We start from the raw sequence: 21,760 nt of genomic DNA on the forward strand, positions 1-21,760 counted from the left end.
CATAAACACAAAGCTGTCAAGATTTAGGAACTAATTATGAATTCCAACAGCAGCAATTTAGGGAGGAACAGAAACAGTCATGACGGTGATAATTGAGTCTTTTCTGTTTGTCTCTAATATACTACAAAAATCTGAAAAAGTAAAGTATGTTAAATTAAAATGCAAAATGAAAACGATGAATTGCAAATTATTTGACCTGTATTCCATTGAAAACAATACAAGAGCACATTGTTTAATATTTCACCTCATGAATTTTATTGTTTTGTTTTTTCCAAAATAAACATCTGTTTCTGTTTGATTCTTGCAACATATTTCACAAAAAGTTGGGACAGTAATGAATTTACTATTTTATAGTAAGACCATTCCTTTTCACAACTGCTAAAAGACATTTATGGACAGGAGACACCAAGGTTCAAACAATTCTTAAGGTGTGCAACAGTACGTGGTCTTCATTGTTGCATTGGTGACAGTTTGGGCTGACAGGCAGGACAGTCCCACGTAATCTGTCGGGACAGGTCAGGACCACAGGCAGGACAGTCCCATACATTCTGTTGGGGACAGGTCAGGACCACAGGCAGGACAGTCCCACATAATCTGTTGGCGACAGGTCAGGACCACAGGCAGGACAGTCCCATACATTCTGTTGGGGACAGGTCAGGACCACAGGCAGGACAGTCCCATACATTCTGTTGGGGACAGGTCAGGACCACAGGCAGGACAGTCCCATACATTCTGCTGGGGACAGGTCAGGACTCCATGCAGGACAGTCCCACATAATCTGTCGGGGACAGGTCAGGACTCCATGCAGGACAGTCCCACATAATCTGTCGGGACAGGTCAGGACTCCAGGCAGGCCTGTTCAGCTCCTGCACCCTCATCTTCTGCAGCCATGGCTTTGTAATGTGTGTACATAAGCATAAATGACCTTTGTCAAGGCTACTGACACAAGCCCATACCAGGACTGATCCTGGCGTTTGGACTTGTTGCTGACCACAGCACACGTTTCCACTATGCAGTGGTACATCCCAGATGCCTCCAAGCACAGAAAGGTCTAAGGCACCTCTGGACAAAGTTTTACCTGGCCATCACTGCTTTCTTTCTTTTTTTATTTGCACTCTCCATATCATTCCAATGTTTTCTTATTTTGGGTTTGTAAGTATATCTGCACTTATGAAGAATGTGAAGAATGTGTTATTGTGCCATGAAACTATAGTCAAATATAAGTCAAAGTTTCTTTCGCTTTCTTTCTCAACCTCTTTGTGTCTGTCTTTTTCTTTTCTTCTGTCCCTTTCTGGCATCTCTTGCGTCAGTAGTCAGGGTCCACAGCAGCACGCAGATGGAGGACTGGAGTCGCGGGTCAGTGTTCGGGTCAGATGCTCATGAGCCTGAGCTGACTGCCACAGCTGCTGAATGTAAATATCCTGCCAGCTTTATTTTGGCATGGTTCTAAAAGCAGGATGCACAGACTAGTTGGCTCGCCTACAGTGACTCCTTCAGACCTACTAGAAACGGACTGCTTCAAGCGGCTTAAATATATCAATATCGCTAGTATTAGATTTGCCTTTGTATCAGCATTGGGTAAACAGTGTATGCTGGAGGCCAGTAGTGTTGTTAGTTAATTTAGCATTTATGATATTATGGCATGACTTTAGTATGTTAGCACCTTATTGTTTAGCACCTTCATGTGCATCAGCAATAGTTTTTGGATATTAAACTAAAAGCCTGAGTTTCCCTCTTATGTACAATTCAGAGTACTGTTCAGTGACACGTTTAGTAGAACATTGTAGGTATTGTGTGCCCAGAATAGCATAGAGTTACACTACCACTGCAGTGAACTACGCAAAACAGTGTGCCACAGTAAAATACCAATATAGGAAGTGAGTAACATACCAAGATAGGAAGTGAGCTACACTTGCTCACTAGCACCACTTCTTTCCTGGTGAACAAAAACTGCACAATTAATAACTTCCCTAATGGTGCATCAGTTGCCTCAGGGGTAACCTCAGTTTCCTGAGGTTAATATTCCTGAGGCCAAATCATTAATGTATGTTTTACTGACCACAGTCTAACAACATGTCGTGTGAGACCCTGAATGTGGTGCTGCATCTCCCAGCTGGAACATTAAGGTACAAAGATGATAAATACCCTTTGGTATGATTCATTTGTGCTGGAGCTTCCACGGTTAAGACACACTGAACGGCAAACAGAATTTTGCCATGTTTAGCGGAGATGTTGTCTGTGGCCCCTGGGAGGATATGCACAGCTGCAGAGCCTGAGGGTGCCTGAGGGGCTCCACACGGTCACGGCCAGGAGAATTATGGGTAAAGGCCACAGAAGGACACATGGGTAAAACTGAAAGGTTGACTGTATAAGTGGCTATTGGTTTTTATGTGTGTGTGGGTGTGTGTGGGTGTGCGCTTGCATGCCCGGTTGTATGCATGCACGTGACCGTATCTGTGCCCGTGTTTGCTTGTCTGTGCCTGTCTGTACCTGTATGTGTCCATATGTGTTGTCCTGTATGCATGTCAGTTTGCGTGCTCTATGCGTGTCTCTGTGTGTGTGCATATGCATGTATGTGTGCATGCCTTTTTTTTTTTTTTACTGCATGTGTGTGTGCGTGTGTGTGTGGCCTTTGCAGTTGCCTAGCAGACCACGAGGCCCAGCCTATCCTCTCCCCAGACAGCCTGTCGCCCACTCAACCATATGGCCCTGCTGACACCCAGCCAGACCTGTGGCTTCACAGTGCTCAGCTTCTCAGCCGAGACTGGGACGCTCACAGATGAACACGGAAAAGGAAGGACAGGCTTTTCTCATATGTTGTTGCCTGATGATGGCTCTCACTTTTCACCCTGTGCTTGAATCATAGCTGTGTTTCCCTGTTTTCTCTGCTTTCACTCTCTCCATCTGTTTCTCGCTTTCTTGCCATCAACAGTTCACATTTTAAAAGTTCATATGCATTTACTTTGAAGCACTGAATATTTGATCTGCGGACAGGCTGCCCACTATTAATTCACATTAGCGTTATCAACATTTGAGCCATGTTTATCTTCACAGTAATGACAGGAATGCCTCATGATATCGGATATACAGTTGAGTATATATTAATGACTTTTTTATGAACTTACAGCCATCTAGAATTCATAAAGGATTTAGTAAAAAGAGATATGTCATCCATGTCTGATGTGTGTGTGTGCGCGCGCACACGTGTGCGTGTCTTTGTCTGTGGGTGTGCATATTCATCCGTGTGCGTGTTTGTGTCTAGTCTGTAGACAGACGCGGTGTGTGCTGAGAGGCAGGCCGGGCAGCCGTGTCTGGTCAGGTCGCGGGAGGGATCTCTCTCAGCGCTGCTGCTCAAACATGCCTTTCGTCTCGCTGCCTGGGGGAATCCTGGGAACATTTATGCGGGGTAAATGTCACATTTGAATACGATCGATGGGCTGGGGGCCCGAGCGGCGTCCTGAATTAAGATGAGCGGCGATTTGGTTGAGCGCGGGGTTGGTGCCTGTGCACCCCTGAGCTCGGCGTCTGGTCCCGCCCAGAAAGCTCCACTTGAAGAGATTTGTTGTCGTGTTGTGGAAATTGGAACGCAACACTGTGAGGAGGCATAGCTGATAACACTTAGCCTGGAGCTTGATTTTTTCCGCCTGTCCTGAAGAATATGCGTGCGTATGAGTGTGTGGGTGGTTTATCCTGAGATTGAAAAGAAAGAGCTTAATGCTGATTGCACAGATAGCTTGATGAGTCAAGCTGTGACTAGATTGGTCAAAGAGGTGTGTGCGCGTGTGTATGTGTGGTCACGGAGGTGTAAATGAAACAGCCCTCTGACCTCATGAGGTGAAAATGAACTTGAAACAAATTCAGCCCATCAGCATATACTCTCTTTCTGTCTCTCTCTCTCTCTATCTCTCTCTCACTCTCTCTTCTCCCTTCGTCTCCATTACCAGTCCAGGAGTAACATTATAGTGTTCACTGACACGACGTTCATATGTAGTGTGTGGATTTGTATCTTGGGCAATAGGTATTTCAGAGCAAATAGCTGGATTACGTTAGGCCTACTGAGCTACGTAAGTTCAGGACTATTAAAATAGCTGATCTTAAGCCAATTAAGCTAACTCAAAGTCCTTGTCTCTGCCTAGTTTAGCTTAGTACTACAAGTGTACATAGATGTAGCTTGTCGAAGAGCTACTATGTCGATCTATTTCTCTATGCCATTGATGCCATTGGAAGTAAAACTTGTACCACTTTTGCTGTGAACATACAGTCTGATGAGATATGTGTTGACGACATTTTACAAATTCCACTCTGTTTCTTCATAAATGGGACTGCCAAACAGCTGAAAGGCCATGGCAGAACAACGGCGGTTCGACACTGAGCGAAGAGGAGCAGAAGCTGGGGGATTTGACGCTCTCTGCCCGCTGGGTATTACACTTCATGTGCCCTTGATTGAACTCCAGGTCAAACCCCACTGCTCTCTCAGGATTTGTTGAAAATGAGAGTCCGGTCTCAGTGCGCCCTCCCCTGTAAAACAGAGCTCCCCTCACACTGATGGAGTCTCTGCCACCTTTGTAACGACACTAGTGCTCGTTACGGTTCGTTAAGGCTGTGTGGTTAATCCATTATTAATCGTTATTGTGATTTTGGCCTGTGCGCCTATCTAATCAGGCACTTGTTAATTTCGAAAGCCATTAATGCATTCCCTTTAGGCCTGCTCATGCCTGCTGCATCTGCAGCGAGACTTCCTGTCCCTGAGCAGCATTACTTGGGATGTGAGCCACCTCGAAACTTTGCTCAGGGTTCGAGCAGCCTCCAGTGTTTGCACAGTTTTGATAGTGCTGGTGGCGTTCGAATAATGTTGTCAGGTCATCACGAGCAGTCAAGCTTTATCCTCGGCCACCAGCAAGGATTAGTCTTCGTTCCACTGTTCGAGCGTGATTCATGATGGGTTTGATAGGAATTCCAGTGGGCTTGACCCATTTGTGCTGTTATTTATTAATTTTTCTTCCCAGTAAACACAACACGAATGAAACCAGATCGCTTGTTGAAACTCAACATATCAGATTTCACCGCCTGTGTTACACACACATCTCTAGTGTACGCTGCGTTTTTGCACTGAACTCCCACATACACTATAGTTGTTAGTTTAACACTGGTGATTTGACTGTGTGGGTGTTTCTTTCATGGCTATATTATGTAGTAGTGTGTTGGTTTGTATGGAAGGTCTGCGTTCTTCACACTAATGATGGGTTCTCTGTTTCTTTCTTCCCTCTCTCCTCCCCTCTCACTAGTGAAGATTTTAGATTCCACACATTTATAATGCATAGAGTAGCATATATTAATATTTTTTATTATACTGGACCTTTATTATGATTTTTTATTATACTTATATAAATAATTATCTTGTTCCTTGCCTCCCTCTCTCCAAAGACTTGAAATTATACAGATATACACATCTATGATATTTGACTGTCCTCCACTCATGTACACATCTATGATATTTGACTGTCCTCCACTCATGTACACATCTATGATATTTGACTGTCCTCCACTCATGTACACATCTATATTTGACTGTCATCCACTCATGTACACATCTATAATATTTGACTGTCCTCCACTCATGTACACATCTATGATATTTGACTGTCCTCTACTCATGTACACATCTATGATATTTGACTGTCCTCCACTCATGTACACATCTATAATATTTGACTGTCCTCCACTCATGTACACATCTATGATATTTGACTGTCCTCTACTCATGTACACATCTATGATATTTGACTGTCCTCCACTCATGTACACATCTATATTTGACTGTCCTCCACTCATGTACACATCTATATTTGACTGTCCTCCACTCATGTACACATCTATGATATTTGACTGTCCTCCACTCATGTACACATCTATGATATTTGACTGTCCTCCACTCATGTACACATCTATAATATTTGACTGTCCTCCACTCTCTCTTTCACTCTAATTTGCTGTCCCTTTTTCCTTCATTGAGAAACCTGTACTTGAAGCCTGAGATTGACCATTTACATCTTTAACGTCCGTGCCCACACACTAAACACTGTAGATACACACTTAACTGCAGGTTCCTCTGGAGCTGCAGCCACATGGTGTCCAAGTCTCAGGCCTCCCACTTACCTCCAGGGGGCGCTCACACTTTCCCCTTGTTTACGTGAAGGTTTAAGACGAGCACCCACGGAGTCTTTCACTTTGAGATCATATCCATAGAGTGAAGAGGCTTAAGTAGACTGAAGGATTACTGAGTTTCATTTAATTTAAACTATATTATATACTAGACATCAAAAGACTTGTTTCTTTTGTGATATTTGTTGTTGCTGGCCAGAATGAGAGAAAAAGCAAAGATACCAAAGATATGAAAAACAAGTCAAGGGGTTGGTGTGCGAGTAAACTAGTCTGATGTGTCTTGTGGGGCATGCAGGTTAATGCTTGTGTTCAGACATCTTAGGCAGGAAAGCATGAAAATTCATCCTGCACAGTTTCACTTTAATAATGAAGGATTATCTCTCTCACTCCCTCTTCTTCCAATGGTCTCTCCTTCCCTCTCTGGAATATCAAAGGATTTAATCTCCATGGAAATCTTTTCTGACGGTTACCTTGGCAACAGGCTGTGGTTCATGTGTCTCCGGTTTTCTTTTTTCACAATTTGTGTGTGTTTGTGCATGTGTGTATGTGTATAAGTTGTTGAAAGTCGTATGTGGCGTTGTAGTAGATGTTCCCCTCAGAGAAAGGGAGAAAGACAGAGAGTGTGTTCAGAAGATCCTCAAGGACTGAAAGGACTCACAAAAACTCTACAATTTCCACTGGTGTGACATTCAAGAACCATCAATGAACTGCCTTCATTACTGTTTTCTTCTGTTAAGTCATTTTAATCGCCGCGGTGACCTGTATCTTGAGTCCTGTTCCCATGCCTCATCAGAGTTCTCGTAAGACTGCACCACTTAACGCCTCACCAGGCGCAGGACAGTCACCCTTCACCCTTGTTTCCTCGGACACAGCTACAATGTCCTGGTGAAGCCAGCGAATCCCGTCTCTGTGATATGCATGCAAATGAGCAGGATTTCCACTGCTCCTCCTCCTCCCATTCCCCCAACCTCCTGATGAGGGATTTTCACACAGAAGCAATTCAAAATGCAATTTGGGGGCAGCGGAGTGTGAGGGCTGCTGGTACCAGTGCACCCGGGGGTCTTGGAGAAGCACCAGGGCCATTTAGATTAAGAAAATAGGGCCTGATAAAAGAGAAGAGACTGGTACTGTCTGGGTTTTTTTCCCACTTTCCCCTCAGGTAACCAGCTGTACCTCTATTCACAAATGTTTTGGCAACGGAGGGAGTCGTTAGTGGGGCGCCGAAGACCCGGCAAAAGTTTGTTAGAAGTAGACGGAAGATGGAGATGCTATCCGGCGGAGTCCGGTGCTCCATCAGAGAGCGTCAATTTTGCGTCCCGTGCTCATGAGAACTGCTACCATTCAGAAACTGACCAGAGGCCTGTGGGGAAGTGAACAGTGGCCAGCCGTCATGTAAACGTAGTCAGTTCTTAAGAATATGGTACAATACAGCAGTTGGCATTGGACCACCGGCACATGTATTGAAGACTATAGAGTTGACCCTTGTTTACCAAGCTTTTTGAAATGGCTGCTCCCACTCTGTGATGCTGTTGATAGGGATACGGAACATAAAACGTGTTCCCAGATCAAACTGCTTCAGCTCAGCTAAATTTGAGTTATATATCAAATGCTCTTTAAAACTGGCATCATCACAAACGCGATCAACAGAGGTCTGGCTTCAAACCCCCCAATGAGCAACATCTCTGTGAACAAAAGAGAACGAAATGTTGAGAGGAGCTGAGACTACCAGTAAATACATGGTCTCATTTGTTATCCAGCCAGAACCGCTAGGAACCCGAGCAATACTTTGCATAACTGTATTAAGAATGAAGCCGTGATTAGATTTCCTGTTATTTATTGTCAGCTGTGTTAGCAGCTCATGGGTGCAGTAGCTTCTCCTTTAATATGTCTAAGTACACTTTTTCTTTTTAATAGCTATAAGTTAGGCCTGGCTCTGGGTGACATTTAGTCCCAGGCTTTTAACGGTTAAAGGCTTGTGCCGGACACTGGCTGATCATTTTCAGAGCGAGAAGCGCCTCTCCAGCGTACCAAGTCCGGCATGGTGACTACCAGTTAGTCACCAGTTAGTTAGACTACCAGTCACCAGTTAGTTAGACTACCAGTTACTTAGTGTGCGGGTCCAGGCAGCTACGGGCCTCGTGCCTCACGCCTCGCGCGCCAGCCGAATGCGGGCCGAATGAAATCCCCGGCGCGCGACGGCAGAATTCGGCGGAGGCGGCGGACGCGCGGAGGCCCCCCGGCCGGCGTCTGGCCGCGTGTATTTTTGGAGGTTCGGTGGCCGGTGACGGGTGGCAGCTGTCAGGCTCAGCTGAAGGCACGCCCACGCCCTGTGATTTTGGGGCTGGCCTGACAGCCGTCCACCCCGCGGCCCTGCCGATTACAGTATTTTGAAGCCGCGGGAAGAGAAAGGGGGGTGAGGCAAGCAGGAATTACAGTCCGGCGGCGCAGGGGAGACTAATATAGGCGTGCAGGGCTGGTAGGTGCTCCTGTTTCAGATCGAGGGAGCAGAGCTGCGTGATTGGCTTTGGAGGCTGATAAAGCCATTTTGTGTGCGTGTGTGTGAGCTTCTAAAATATATATGTGCATAAAGTATCCTAGAGTATAGTATATATTCTAGGATACTCTAGGCAGATATAACTTTAACTGTTGATCTAGGTTGCTATCGTCAGTTTCATGAACGGTTTAACTAGGAGAAAGTAACATGGTAAGCCAAATCAATATGAATTTGCTGTTCTTTGAAACCAGCTTTTTGGACTATTGCTTTGACATGGTCTGCTATTAGCTATCCGCACTTCTGTCAAGTAACGTAACCTTAAGTGAGCCAGTAGCCTAGTGTGACCTCAAGAAACACCAGTTAACTAGCTACGTTAATTTAGCAAACATGTATTCTCCAGATATTTTCATGCAGGTTCAAAACAAACTTGACCATGCAGGAAAAAATAGATACTTTTTGTGACCAGAATGCATATTATGTATAACAATATTTACACCGTCAAAGACAGAGAGTAGCACTGGAAATGATCTAGGGATAAAGGCTAGTCTGGTTTGTCTAACAAAGGGCAAACTCTAAAGCAAAAAGACATATTAACAAATTAGCCATCTAACGTTAGCTACACAGCTAAAAGAACCTCACAATTACAAAGGTTCATTGCGTTACATTACAAGGGTAACAATAATGCCACAATAATATTCAGGCTGGCTAGCTTTGTTAACTAACTGTATTAAGAACATAACGTACCAGTTCAGCAATAAAAAAGACAACTCAGCCCCACTCCTGAACCCCTCAGGCCAGACCTACTTTTTGAGTCTGTGTGTGTGTGACATTAATACGCAAAGACGTCTGACCTGGTCCGAAAAGCTGACTTTTGTATGAATATTTCATGATTTACAGGGTGACTCGCAGCAACAGAAGGAAACTATATTTTTAGTGGATGTTTTTCATCTTTAATGTGACTTCTGTCAATTTCAGCAAACAAAACTTACATAGTACAGCTCTAATGAGCTGATTCTGGATTAGCTGGACAACCGATTCTGGACCAGCCAGTCAGTGAAAGATGGCAAATTTATTAGTGTGAATGCCTCTGCTGTGTAACCTAACAGCATATCTCAGTGTTTGTCCCCAAACATGACTTTGGGGTGTGTGGGTAGGGGGCACTACTCCAGTATTCCATCCTTGTCTGAAAGGGCTAAATCAGTCCAAGCGTGTGTGCTTGATTTCTAAAGATGTTACATTGAATGTTTCTTATCACGCTGCTGACCCCCATTTTAGCTTTGAGAACACAGAAGATGCTGGGAACTCTCTCTCTCTCTCTCTCTCTCTCTCTCTCTCTGTGTGTGTGTGTGTGTGTGATATCTGCTTTTAGCACTTCCACTTCATGTTTACCTTTTTTGAGCAGTCGTACACATACATGAACCACTCCTCACTAAATGCAGTGTTACATCACTGCTGATAATGATGTGTTTGGGGTAAAGGGCTTATCATAATATCAAAAATTAAGATGTACTCATTCTTGACAAAAAAAAAAAAAATTCTCATCTATATGAGCCCAACAAATGTCTCAGTCATAGCAGTTAAATTATTTATTTCTGTTACATAACCTTTTATTAATGTCATACTTCCAATTTCTGGTTTCCGGTTGACTCCTGCAGAGCTTGAGATCCAACGTTCCCTCATTAAAACAACGTCCCCCACTTAAATGATCCCCCAGTGACTTCACATGGCACAAAAAGCTGTTGGGTTTAGCCTTGGTATGCCTGATAGCAAGCGTCTGTATTAAATTTCCCTTGACCTCTCTGTGTGAGGAGACTCCTGCAGAAGGACACGCTGGGATGTGGTAATTCGAACATGGGCTACACCCGCTGCCAACTGTTGGTGAGTCATGCTGGATGGTATTCTGATAATAATTCTACTTTTTACATTTTTTTCTGTTTACTGTTAATGTTCTGTTCGGGACCTGTACCAGAAAATAAAATGCAGCAATATAATCTGGTAAAAAAAAAATAAAAAATGTTTTTTTTTAAAAACAATTCACAATTTCATTTACAATTTCTGATTGGTAATAATTCATGAGAGACATTATAATGCATCATGGGGGACATTACATCCGTGTGACTCTAAAGCCATATTATTTTGTCTCCTTTACTTAGCCTAGCATGTCAGATCAGGCTTAAAGATATCTAAATAATTCTCTTTGTATCTCTTTGAACCCCAGTGTCTGACTGACTCATCCGCTGAGAGATTGTTCTGCCGTGATGCGAGTCTAGGTCGCAGACACTTCTCTCCAGTTGGCCCTCCCTACTAATAAAGCCTGTTTCCATCTACACCAGTGTGAGAATGAATGCATACTCGTCCTGCGGTTCTGCATCAGACTACCTCTGTGATGTGGCCTGGGAAAGGTTCTGTATATTCAAGACATGTTGGTGTTGTCCCTGTTTGCATTAAACATAAGAGATATGTTTGGTGGGTCTGCTGATGTCTCACTTCACTCCAGTACAGTGTAGGTTTGTTCTAAATACCAAACCACCATGACGAATGCGGATGAACCACAGGGAATGGAGTATGGCAGCGTTCATCAAATAGTAATAGATTTACCTTGTGTCCCAACTGGAGATTAGCCAAGCATGAAAAAGTAGATTTCTGTACACCCCTGTTCTCTGCTAAACAGGTAACGTTACGGTTGCCGATCTGCAAGAGGGATCCCAGTCTCTCTCTCTCTCTCTCTCTCTCTCTCTCTCTCTCTCTCTCTCTCTCTCTCTCTCTCTCTCTCTCTCTCTCTCTCTCTCTCTCTCTCTCTCTCTCGATCTCCAATCCTCCCCTCTCCCTTCCCAAATGGCAGCGTATTTGTGTCAGGAAATGGTAATTGAAAGGACGTGAGGGAGAGAAGACCAAACAAATCTTCCCTCTTGCTTTGGGACCTGAAACGACGAGGCCTTTTTATCTTCCTCCTGCCTCAGTTCTGCCTCCAGTTCCCTCGCTCTGGCTTCTTCTCTCTGGATCTCTGTTTGTTTTCCTTCTCTCCTCAAGTGGGCGTTTGAATCCTCTTTAATGGGGCGGTTTTTTTATCCCCCCCCCCACTTCCCGAAGACAGTTTTTCTAAGCGAATACATGGAAACACTTGTTATGTAGCCAGAACTTTATATTTGAAACAGATCCTGTCTGTTGTTGGAATGGTGGCTGGGTGATAGATGTTTTGATCAGTTAGCTGGTGAGGATCAAAGCAGAGTGCATTAGACTATAAAAAAAAAAACTAAAGCTAAAATAAATATAAAAATAATGCAAATATATCTGGTGGGCAGTGCAAATAAGTCTAATCAGAACAAGAATTATTAATACATTGTATATCAGAATTTTCTTTGTTCCTTTCCTATACAGAACAAGTCGATGATGCACAGTTGTCTAATAATAATATAGCTAATATTTTACATGTAACATATAGGATGTATAATCTAAATATATACTTTACAATATATTAGGACATGAAATACAAGGGAAGCTCATCATCTTGGAGCAGAAATATTCAGAACACCCCCCCCACAGAGCTATTAGCAGCCCCTGCTGCAAATTCCCACAGGCATTTATTGGATTTTCATCCTGTCAGCATTTCAGTTGTCTTCTGTTGTCCAAAACAAAGACAGTGTCGATAGTGATAAATGGTTTCATAGCAAGAGTCAGCGAATCAATGGCTTTGTTCTGTCCCTCCCTTCGACGTTGCAGCTCCAGTCGTCTTGGACACAGAAGAAAGCACTAAAGGAGAAATTAATTGTATATGGGCCTACTTTTCACTAATTGCCCCAGGTAATGTCAGGTCCCCAGCCTGCAGACATAATCGGTTCTCTTCTGTCTGTTTTCAGCTTTTCCACTGATTGCACATGTGCGCACACACACACACACACACAGATGGAGGTTCTGTCAGTGGTAGCTGTCACTTTTCTGCCTGTATTTGTCATTAGTGGTAGTGCATGTCAGCAAAGGAGCGTGTCTGATCTGTGTGGGTTCGTACCCCACTTCCTGCTTTTCCTGCTTCATGCTGAGAGCCGTGCAGCCAGTACGTGGATGCAGGGTGAACCCCGGGGTATAAACCTCAAATCCTGTGCCCCTTTGAGCCAAAAGATGACTTCTTTATTAATTACCTCTAATGCCACCTCTAACTGATAAAAGATTGCTGAATGTGAATGTCCTGCTGGCCTAAAAGTACCATCGGCTGCCAAGCAGAGAAAACAAAATGTTGAACGCTTTCACTCCTCGGATCATGGCTGAAACTTTTTCTTCTTTGAGTGTCCATCAGCAGGCTGTTTTATTTGCCATTTTTGGCATTTAAAATATTTACCTCCAGAAGTGACTGATAATCCCTGGCCTTCCCGAGTCCCCAAACATTATTGGTCCGATCTGCCGGCACCCGTCAGTGGATTTGACGTTCCGGTGGAGAGGTGTCGTGGCTAACCCAGTGAAAGCCGGACCTTCCTAAACTGGGCCTGTTACGACAGCTGCTTCACTCAAATGTGACAGTGTATGTGGATTTCTGCTTGTTTGCTTTTCCTTTTTTTTTTCTTTTCTTGGTCTTGGTTTCTAAAAACTCTGAGCGAGTTCTAAGAAAGTGCTTGCCGTGTTACAGCCAACCATGATGACTGAGCCTGTGAATATTTAATTGTATTTATATTTGTCAATTTATTATGTATTGTCGTGTCTGTGAGTCATACTCAAGGAAGCTGAGTTTTTATATATCAAAAAAAAAAAAAACAGTGAAAAGTCATGGTAATATGCTGCAGTTACATCTTAGAATATGTTTGGAACACATTTTGACATGTCCTCTACACTGAGCAAAGCCCCACTGATGAGCACAAGGGTCTCAGCCGTAAAGAGGTCTGGCCATATGGGTCATAAGATAAGGATACTGCTCACAATACTGGATATGGCTCACCGATCAGGGTCTTTGAGGCTGATCACCAGTATCAGGATGAGTGTGCTGATCAATGATCTCCTTATGGTCTTGTGGGGCGGGGGCTGGATCTTCCATTTAAAGTGTTGTATTTGTTGTGTAGCATTATTTATTATTTGTTTAGTCATAACAGCATTGCAGAAATATTATAATTAAGAGCTGACATATTATGAATTGACAACTGTTTATTTATTGGAAGAAAACATATGCAACATGTGTGTCTAATAGGGTATGTACATTTTGAAGAAACAAACCAGTATAACCTATACTCGGCCAAGGAGCAGTTAAGCACATATTTTAGCCTTCCAATGTAAAGCTAAATGTGCTCAATAGTATGGACTACGTTTCAAGACATAATAAACCATTATAGCTTGTATTTATTTTCTTTATAAATACAAGCATTTCTGGAATTTTGGAACATTGGCCACTGTGCTAAAACGTCGCTCGCAATACGCGATTGTGCATGGTGCACGTGTACACGCGTGCTGCTTCTGCAAGCTCTGGGACTTTTATTGTCCTACCAGAAAGTTAGCAGCTGTCTGCTGAAACATCTAGGGTTAAATGTCTCCTGAACTGACGGCTTGATTGGCAGACGACCGAGTTGCTGAAGGGTTGCATAGCGATTATAGTGATTTTATTGTCCTCATTGGCACCTTGTAGAACTGCTAGACCGGTGAAGCCATTTTAGAGCACTTCTTTTGCACAGCTGATTGTCTCACGTATTTGGCATCACCTGATCTGCTCTTCTGATCGGTCTTTATAGAGAGCTCAGATCAAACTATTTAGAATGAATATCGGCCGATAATGATCCGAGGCTGATCAATCAGAGCATCCCTAACAATAATTAAGATGCGATTCCATTTCCTCTGTTGCGTTATGTGTGGAACACCTCCCAGAAGGTTCTAAATATTAGAGACGCGCTGTTGTCAGATCTGTCATGAAAATGGGGTGGCGAAGGAGAAAAGGAAAGCTGATGTTTCTGAAATTATTACTGCTCTGAACTCTTTGAAGGAGCGCAGAGGTGTGCGTGTGCGCGTGCGTGTGTGTATTGATGCACTACAGTCAGTGTGAAAGAGCAGAAATGAGGGCAGATAGTAGGAGATTTATGCAAAGCAGAAAAGAGAACTCTGATCTTTCCGAAATTATTACTGACCTGGTCTCTTTTTTTTTAAAGGAAGACCAAAGGTACGTGTGAGTGTCTGCGGGCATGTGTGTATACTTTAGAGAGATAACAGACGTGAGAGCAACGAAAGTGAGGATATAAGGAGCGGTGTAGTAGCCCCTTCAGGGACTGGCGGCCTGCCCGTCTGATAGCACCTGGATGCTGGAGGCCCAGAGAGATTATTAGGCACTACAGAGCAGTGTGGGAAGTCACAAGGAACGAGGGAGACAGGAGGCGCAAAAAGGAGACAGACAGGAAATGGTGGAAATGTGAGGGAAGTGATTAAAGGGAGCACTCATTAATACCCGTTTGTCGGTGAGGAGTTCCTTTACATCCGTTGCATACGTGCTTTCTCTCCCTCCACTCCCCTCTGTCTCTCTGCTTGCTGTGCCGCTTAGAGGTGAGCTATGCGTTGCTCGTTTCACACCATCTCTGTGGCTTTTGCGCTGTGGGTGCAGATTTTTGCCAGCATCCTATGTACATAATATAACGTACATAATATATACATAATATAAGGCCAGAGCTGATCGAAACAAGGAGACAGATGTAAACGCAAAAGGACTTTAAGAAAACTAAACGCGTGTACAAACAAAATCAAATGGTATAAACCAAACGCGAGGGAACACAGAACCCTGGGGGGGTAAGTATAAACACAAATAAGAGCAAAGCGAATATATATCTGACAAGAAATAGTGATACCGAATCTACACACAACCAAATGAACCAAATTAACTGGCAACATGGGACACAAAACCAAGGGCTTAAATACAGACTGATGAAGACTAACGAGACACAGTTGAACATAATTGCAGGCGGGAATACAAGCAAGGGGTTGGAATAGAATGAAACCAAAACGAGGAAGCACAAGGAATCAGAAGCAGGAATGAAACAAAAACAGTGTTGCCATGGGAACCGTGATGACAGGGACAGGCGATTTTTTTTTTTGCGATAATTTGCCTGCATGTGATTACATTAGATTGGATCTTAGATAGTTGCTTGAACCTACATTGCAAAATCCCAGAATTGACTCCTACAGGGTTTAAGCCATTCTACACATACACTGATGAACACTGGGTTAATTCAGACCTGAGGTACACTGTGCAGTGGTTCACTTTGACAAATTCTTATAATAAATGTCCCTCAGCACCTACTAAATAACATTAATTTATGATTCATACTGGCCAGAGATTAAACCGCCATAGCATCAGACTAACCCTAACCCTAATCTTAATCCTAACCCAGCACAATGAACCACACACTTCTCCACATTTCAAGAAGGCAAGCATTATGTTTAAGCAAATGTCAGTTTGTTCCAGGAAAGAACTGAAAGTCTGAATGAACCGATATGATTAGGGGAGAATGTTCTAGAAACTCCCTAACAAATACACACATAGTTTTTGAGAGACAATGTTGGATTGGTGTGACGTCGGTTTACAGTAATCTTATTCTCAGAGACTTTAAACTCAAGACATAGACCCTAACCCTTAAAACCTAATCCCTAACCTTGGCTGGTTAGGGATTACAGAGCTGGATGTATTAACCTTTTCAGCCTTTAATACCATTATGACTGCTATCTGAGGTGTTATATGGGCTCTGTGGTCAAGTAGAACTGGTCATAGAGCTGCTCTCTGGTGCTTGGTAAATATTAAAATGTTATTATCACTTATGAAGGATCAGTTGAAGAGATACGTTAGCACTATGCCTAGTCTCTCTCTCTCTCAATGGCTCTGCTGAAAAAAAAACTATTATAAGCACCCATAATTAGATTAAAATATGCATCTAATTAGACTTACATCTAATTGGATTAAAATATTGTATGCGTATACTGTACAGCTATGTCGAATAGACTGGCATGAATTTTACAGTCAATTGTAAATTGTAACCCTCCACTCTTGTCGCTGTTACTGTTTTCTGCATCAGTTGATTGAATTTACTGGAGATCTGCATGGCTGCAAGGACATCTGTATGTTTTTGTTTCTCTCTTTCTCTCGCTCTCACTATACATGTATAACCCGTTTCTCTGGAAACCTTGAGTCCTGCGCTACCATTTTGTATATCACTACATCTTTTACTACAGGACACAGCAGTTGTTTGCCTGGAAACTAATTCATTAAATAGGATTTGGTTTAGGTGATGGAAAAAAATAAATAAATAATAATAATAAAAAAAATATATATATATATATATATATAGAGAGAGAGAGAGAGAGAGAGAGAGAGAGAGAGAGAGAGAGAGAGAGCCAGTTGCTATGGCAGCAATGAAATTAGGAAACTCAAAGAAAAAGAACCCATCTACACTCTTAGAACTTTAAAACCCTGTGGAATTAATGTTTCATTTAAGACATCTACTTTTTAATATATAAATTGGCTCCTAATTCAGAAGCACTTTTTCTTGCACATCTGATGAAGGAGCTCTGTCCGAAAAATTCTGTTTCTCTGGAAGATCATGTTCCTGTTCCTCTTCTCCCTTAGAACAGGAAGCTCTGTGCTCACCCTTTCCTGGAGATCTACAAGGGCCGACTGATCCACTACATGGGTCCGCTGGCCAGGCAGGGAGACTTCTATGTGCCTGAAGTCCAAGAGTCTCCAAGGAGACCACAGGAAGGGGAGGAGTCAGAAGAGGAAAGGAGAACGGACATCTCAGGTAGCTTCCTTCATTTATGATTGGTCTGTTGGGTATATCCACAGTGGATTATGTTGGAGATGCAGGGTCTTTCAATAAAATTCAATGCCCATAATCAAAGAAGATCACAAAAGCCAAATAATTGGAGGTAGCAGGGCTGGCTCTGAAAACGATCTGGCAGGAGATTTGGAAACTCAGTGACTGTCTTTTTGGCAGACAAAGTCACAAACTTGAATATAACAAAAAGGAATGTTTGGAAGGAGCACCAAACTCCTCAGAGGCTTGCTGGAATGAAGAGAAAAGACCATCTAGATATTGATATCTAATTGATTCCATGCCCACATTCTACCACAAGATGTTGTCACGTGTGGAAGTTGAAAAGAAACGGTTCAAATGTGGCATCAGAGCTTGGCCAATGCAAAACTAAACATGGCCAAAAAAAAGATTTAGATGTGGTCAGAGGGTTCTCTAGGAAGCATTACATAAGTGATGTGTTTGAACAGTTGGTTCCTTAGGGGTGCTTTGTAGCCAACCTTGGATTTTCGGGTAGCATTTTCTGGAAAGTTTAGTAGCACCTATAACCCCAAACTCACTAATATTAAATAGAATGCAAAGGTTCAGTGGACAATGGACAAATTCATTACACCTACCATCAGGTTAGTTAGTCATCTGTATCTTTTCGTGGATTTTTAATATGGATGGGTTCGTTTACATGTCGATTTTGATTGGTTTTCACCTTGGGCACAGGTGAATTTACTGCAACAGTAAGTTGACAACGGTGGGCTAATTATCGCCATGGTAATATAATTACGGATTAAATGCCATGTCGCACATTTTGCATGGCATAGGACACTTGCTGTCAAGTTTTATGAATCTGTCCCATTACGCTTTTGACCTTCCATGCTACCCTGTTATTCCAGTAAGATATATCAGTAAGTTAATGCTAAAAACCCAATAGAATATTGCTTCTCGTTGTTAGGGTTTGAGAGGTGTTCTGAACATGTTAGAACCATTGTTTAATAAGTGTTTCCTTTTCTTTGCCTGCTCCCCCTGGCCTCTAGCCTGTCCAGTCTATCGGTTTTGAAATCGTGCCAGCTGCCCAGTCTAAACCAACCAATGAAATGATGTTGGCGCGCAGTAACCTGTCGATGAGGAGTGGACACTCTTTTATCCGATCCCTTGCGTAGTGAACAAAAGGGCTTCAGAGAAAGAGGGTTTACATCCAAATGATTGGTGGACGTGAGCAGCTGTTTCTTAACTTAGGCAGCAATATGACCCTCACTTCGCCCACAAGATCTGCTTCTGTGGGCTTAGGTACCATATCAAATTCAAATTTCTTTTTTTATTTTGCATTGTTGTTGTTGTTGTTGTTGTTGTTGTTGATTTGCATTAGCAAAAGCCAGTAAATCATCTACTATATTTTTTTATGTATTTTCCCATTGTTGGAGAAATCACAGCATAGGTAAAATGTTGTATCCTGATTGGGTGGGCCAAACTTTAACCCTGGAAAGGGCCATGGTCTGCTATCTTAATGAAGTAAATGAAACATGTAACTGTATTCATGCATGCCACACTAGGAAACGTCATTATATTTTTAACTTGACACTAACGGACCACCAGCAGGTGTCCATGATTGGCAGTGAGCATCTTTGATTAAAGTTCTGTTTAAATATTTAAGGTGTAAACCTCAAACAGTCACTATATCTGTTCAACTATCTATTTGTGTGTGAGACAGGGGGCGACGCACGCGCGTGTGTGTGTGTGTGTGTGTGTGTGTGTGTATGTGTGTGTGTGTGTGTGTGAGAAACTCCAGTCCTGCTGAAACCCAACAAACAACATGACTGTTTGACTCATGGAGAGTGAGAGATTTGATAGATACCCCCAGTAGGGGTTAAAGCATGTGTTGTACACACCAGCTGTCCTGCTGTGTGTGGTGTGTGGGCATGCGTGTGTACACATGTATGTGTATGCGTGTGCTCTTCAAGATGTACCTGTCAGTGTGCCACTCTGAGGAGCCAATTTGATATTAACTAATATGAACACTACAGGTGTTGTAATTATCTCTGTGCCACAGTCCAAGTTTTGTGTTGTTTGTGAGCATGGTTGTACACTTGCATTCCCACTTTCACCTCCTGCTGGTCACACCCATAGTGCACGACTTCTGCTAGTGCATACGGTCCATATGTATCAGAGTAATACTTCTGTGCACATAGTCCTGGTATTCTCCAGCAAACACTGTAACACTGCAAACACTGTTCGCTGTTAGCTTTAGAATGTTCCAAAAAAAAATCAAACACCTCCCAACAACATCCAACAACCCCGAACAGCGATGGTGATGTGCTGCACCGGTATGATTGCTAGGAAACCTCTGTAGCATTCAGAATGTTCCTTCCCATTCACACTAGTTCAGCTGTCTTGTCAGTTTCTTTTTCAAACCTTTTGAAGCAAACTTCCAATTTATTTGTTGCGACAGTTTTTTTAGGGGTCTAACTGCCGCAAAAGCTGCATGCTGAGTGTACTGTGGAAATGGCATCTTCAGCCTGGTGTGTTCTGACCCCGCAGGCCACAGGCTCCTGGTCTCAGTACTGACCACTCCGTGTCTGGTACATTTTAATGGTACTTCTTGACATCAGTGGGTGTACCAAACAGGCAAGAATGTGCTTATCAGTGCATAAGAATACATTGTGGACGACAGCTGAATAAGGTTTACAAAATGTCCGTCTCTCGAAGAGCTTGAAGCTTTCCAAATTTATCTCTCATCTCATTGACTCAGCACTTTAATGAAAGGAAACAGTCTGGCGATGTTTCCTTCGACCATGTCCATATTAACACGTCTCCTGATCATGCTAGCGCAGTCACCTGCTCAGCGAGGATACCGGGCAAGGCCAAGTCGTGCGTTTCAGTGCCTCTGCCCTCGTTTACAGATGTCATGAGCCAAAACGGATGAATTTTTCATTTGGAGTTTCTGCTTATCGAGTAAGTCGCCAAGCTGTCACACTGCGCCTCGGCCATTGCCTCCGGGAACAATGTCTCCAAAACTACACGGATCACCTCCGGACTGTCACGGTCACCTGGAACACTCTGAGAGGCCTAAAAAAAGCTCTTTATGTAAAACAAGTCTTCACGCATTAAAATGCTTTGCTGAATTCAAAGCCACTCAAAGAGTCACAGCACTCCTTGTACGGTCTCTCCTTTTTGCTGTCTCTTCTTTATCTCCTTCTGTTCTCCATTGTGTGTGTGTGTGTGTGTGTGTGTGTGTGTGTGTGTGTGTGTGTGTGTGTGTGTGTGTGTGTGTGTGTGCATTTGCTGGCACCTGGATATATTAGGCAGAAAGTGAACATACAGTTCTTCAAGTTGATGAAGCAGGAAAAATGTGCAAGAATGAGGAACTGAGCAATTTTAACAATGGGCCAGGCTCTGATGACTGGATGACTTTGTCATTTAAGCTCCAAATGACAGGTATGGTGAGGTGATCCTGGTATGCAGTGGTTAGTACCTACCAAAAGTGGTCCAAGGAAGGACAACTGGTGAACCGGTGCCAGGGTCAGCGGAGTTCCCTAATGGCAGTGGCCTCTTTCAGGAGGAGACGCCTCGTTACTTGCAAAACTACTACATTATAAATGAATCTGAAGAGAATTCCAAGGAGTAAGTGTAGTGTGCTGTAGTAAAAGATGTAGAGATAATGTCCTGTTTCTCTGGAAGCCTTGTGTACTTCAGTGCAATTTTGATATAAATTGGTAATACAGAAGAAGGTAATACGCAAGGTTGCCAGAGAAATGGTGTGTATATGTACATGAGGTGGCCATATTGGCCATATCTCTGAAGAAACAATTGGAAGGCACGACACAGTATCTCATCACTATAAAAGCAAGGGTTTTTAGGAGATACATGCGCACACACACACACACCCACATATTGGCCCACATACACACACACACACACACACACACACATATATGTTGAAACATATGACACCCACCACCAAACAACACAACACTCCAGTGTCCATCACCACCAAACACGACACCCCTACACCCACCTCCACCATGCATGACACTTCCACACCCACCAAACAACACTACACTCCCACACCCACCACCACCAACCGCCCCCCTCCCCAAAAAATCAGTCTAACGTAGCAAGCATTGACTGAGAGTGGTGGTAGTTAGCATGAGAATGAACAGAAGGAACCGAGCGAGAGAATGAAAAAGAGACAAAGAGCGGGCGTAGGAAATTAGGATTACGCGTCTTTTGCTTCGCCGCAGTCAAACTGAGGTGAGCACACTACGATGGTTTGGGAAATCGCCGGGCTGCTGCTCATTATCGGCCTGCCATGAGGCCAACGTCTCCCCGTCCATACTGCCAGTCTCGGTGGCGG

General features: G+C 43.3%; 1 protein-coding gene and 1 long non-coding RNA gene across 2 annotated transcripts in view; both read left to right on the top strand.

Moving 5' to 3' along the window:
- The window catches only part of tex264b (testis expressed 264, ER-phagy receptor b), a 41,601-nt gene that overhangs the window by 17,689 nt on the left and 2,152 nt on the right, over positions 1-21,760 (top strand). Inside the window, exon 3 of the mRNA XM_027012468.3 lies at positions 17,232-17,403. Within this exon, the coding sequence (XP_026868269.2) occupies positions 17,232-17,403 (172 nt within the window). The remainder of the gene's footprint in view (positions 1-17,231; positions 17,404-21,760) is intronic.
- LOC113578918 (uncharacterized) lies at positions 1,438-11,125 on the top strand. The gene is made up of 3 exons (XR_003410808.3): positions 1,438-8,638; positions 10,312-10,534; positions 10,875-11,125. It is a non-coding gene; the product is annotated as an uncharacterized LOC113578918 (long non-coding RNA).

Source organism: Electrophorus electricus, chromosome 22, assembly GCF_041902795.1.
Source record: "Electrophorus electricus isolate QZ-2024a chromosome 22, ASM4190279v1, whole genome shotgun sequence".
In the NCBI taxonomy this organism is placed as follows: Eukaryota; Metazoa; Chordata; class Actinopteri; order Gymnotiformes; family Gymnotidae; genus Electrophorus; species Electrophorus electricus.